At 47.9% G+C, this 2309-nt stretch overlaps 1 protein-coding gene across 1 annotated transcript in view; it reads left to right on the forward strand.

Moving 5' to 3' along the window:
- Positions 1-195: 195 nt before the first annotated feature.
- Positions 196-2309, forward strand: part of LOC119588399 (arrestin homolog) — a 3427-nt gene continuing 1313 nt past the window's right edge. The window contains exons 1-5 of the mRNA XM_037937078.1: positions 196-306; positions 945-1066; positions 1250-1483; positions 1614-1961; positions 2179-2308. Coding sequence (XP_037793006.1) covers positions 264-306; positions 945-1066; positions 1250-1483; positions 1614-1961; positions 2179-2308 — 877 coding nt within the window. The 5' untranslated portion in view covers positions 196-263. The remainder of the gene's footprint in view (positions 307-944; positions 1067-1249; positions 1484-1613; positions 1962-2178; position 2309) is intronic.

The following is a 2309-nucleotide window of genomic DNA, read 5'->3' on the forward strand; positions in this document are numbered from 1 at the left end:
CACGTAATACTTGTATACAGAATAGGGTAAACTTACATAACCCAAGTATTTTCTTACGTCTAAACAAAACCTTAGAAGTTGCGTACAAAGTACAAAGGGATCGTTCGAAAGAAGGCGGGACGGATCCTGATCTCCTAAAGGGATTAACCCGGCCTTAAAAGCTGCTGTTGACGCCCCTGCCTTCATCCCGTTGTTATTCGTCGCTCCGAGAACATATTTCGACTCTTTCGTTCTTCCCGTAAGAGAACCAATCTCCTGCCTCGATGGTGAACGCCGTGAAAGTCTTCAAGAAAACCGCCCCCAATGGTACGTACTTGCGAGGAAGTGTGTCGTCGTCTTGAGGCATAGGATGGGTTGCGACGATGCCCTGGTGACGTCCGAATGCCCGACGTCGTGGCACTTTGTTTATATCTTTTCATATGTGTAAAATCGAGTCGGATTTGAATGTTTATAAGACGATATGTTTTGGCTGTCTTTCGTACAACTGAAAGTGTTCTTCTATTGTTTTGACTACGGGACGTTCGTTTGTTCTACATTACCATTGTGTTTTGTTCAGCTTGACGGTAGTTCCTCAATCTTAGCCACTGCATATCCTCATGGTTGAACAAAGCGCGTGGAGCGGTGTCAGTAACCAAGCTTTCTATATCATTTTGGTGAAGCTGAAGAAAGTTTTATTCCATTTACTTCTTGTCTGTAGCGCAGATCTCAATCCCCATGTTGAGCAGTAGAGGTGTATATTAAAGTTCTGGTATTCAGTTATTTGCTTATTATCAAAAATATGTTACTGTTCATTATAACTAATTTTCTATTACTCACTAGAAACCAGTCAGTCATATAAAGCAGTTTTGTTATGTACGACAGTGCGAATTTCAAGACTGATTGAATATTTTCCGAGAAAAGTTGAATATCACCTCAAGTGACTACCATATGTCTTCTTTCTGCAGGTAAGATCACCGTCTACCTAGGTCGCCGCGATTTCGTGGACAACACCAACTCGACCGAACCCGTTGATGGAGTCATACTCTGCGACAATGACTACCTCCGAGGCCGCAAGGTCTTCGCCTCCGTGAGTACCTTTGCTGCTTTCAAAAGAACTTGTGGAAATAGCGTTTCACTATGTGGGACTAACGAGCGAAGTATGCACATTGGGATAGAAAAGAAGTCATGTATTCGCCGGTTCTTTGTTTTTCATCACGTTACGTTTGTGTGATTCTAATAGCACTTATGTCTATCTCTTTGCATCTCACAGGTCACGGTCACGTACCGTTACGGTCGCGAGGAGGATGAAGTCATGGGCCTTAACTTCAGTAAGGTGATGCAGCTCACCACCCAGCAGGTGTACCCGAGCGCCGACTCCCGCGAGCCCACGGCCGTCCAGGAGCGCCTCGTGAAAAAGCTCGGGGCCAACGCCTACCCCTTCGCCGTGACGCTCCCCGACACCGCCCCCTGCTCCGTCCAGCTCCACTCGGGCGACGATGAGACGGTGAGGAAGGCGATGCTAAGGCTTCTTTCAGAGTGCACAACGCGCTTTGGCTCAAGTAGCAGCTTTGCAAATCTATTTCACATCCATGCCTATTATCAGATCGTACTCACAGGTCATTCATCTTTTACAGGGCAAACCCCTCGGCGTCATCTACGAACTCTCCGTCTTCGTGGGCGACAACTCCAGCGAGAAGCCCCACAAGCGGAACTCCGTCACCCTCGCCGTCAGGAAGGTGCAGTACTCCCCCATCTCGGGTACCTCGCGCCAGCCCAGCACCCTCGTGTCCAAGGGCTTCGCTCTCTCCTCCGGGAAGATCAACATGGAGGTGACGCTCGACAAGGACCTCTACTACCACGGGGATCAAGTGACTGCCACCCTCAACATCAACAACGGCAGCAAGAAGACAGTGAAGAGCATTAAGTGCAGCATCATCCAGCACGTCGAGATCACCATGACCAACAGCCACTTTACCCGCGAGGTACGTTTAGCACGAGCTCCTCCTCGCACACGAAAACGAAAGTAGAGGCGGAATGAATCGCCTGATGATTAAATGTCACTCGATTTCTTTTCGGAGCTGAATTACGGACTATAGAAACAAACAAAATTAATATGTTCTAATAATCGGACAGAGCACAAGAAGGAAAAATAGGTCTGCCACGCATTAAGAAGAATGTCGTTTCTATTTTACTCTGTAGGTGGCTTCCCTGGAATCGAAGGAGGGTTGCCCCATTACTCCAGGAACGAGTCTCCAGAAGACCTTTAACCTCACTCCTCTCGCCTCGTCCAACAAGAGCAAAGTCGGCATTGCTCTCGACGGCAAACTTAA

The sequence above is a fragment of the Penaeus monodon genome, chromosome 23 (assembly GCF_015228065.2).
Source record: "Penaeus monodon isolate SGIC_2016 chromosome 23, NSTDA_Pmon_1, whole genome shotgun sequence".
In the NCBI taxonomy this organism is placed as follows: domain Eukaryota; kingdom Metazoa; phylum Arthropoda; class Malacostraca; order Decapoda; family Penaeidae; genus Penaeus; species Penaeus monodon.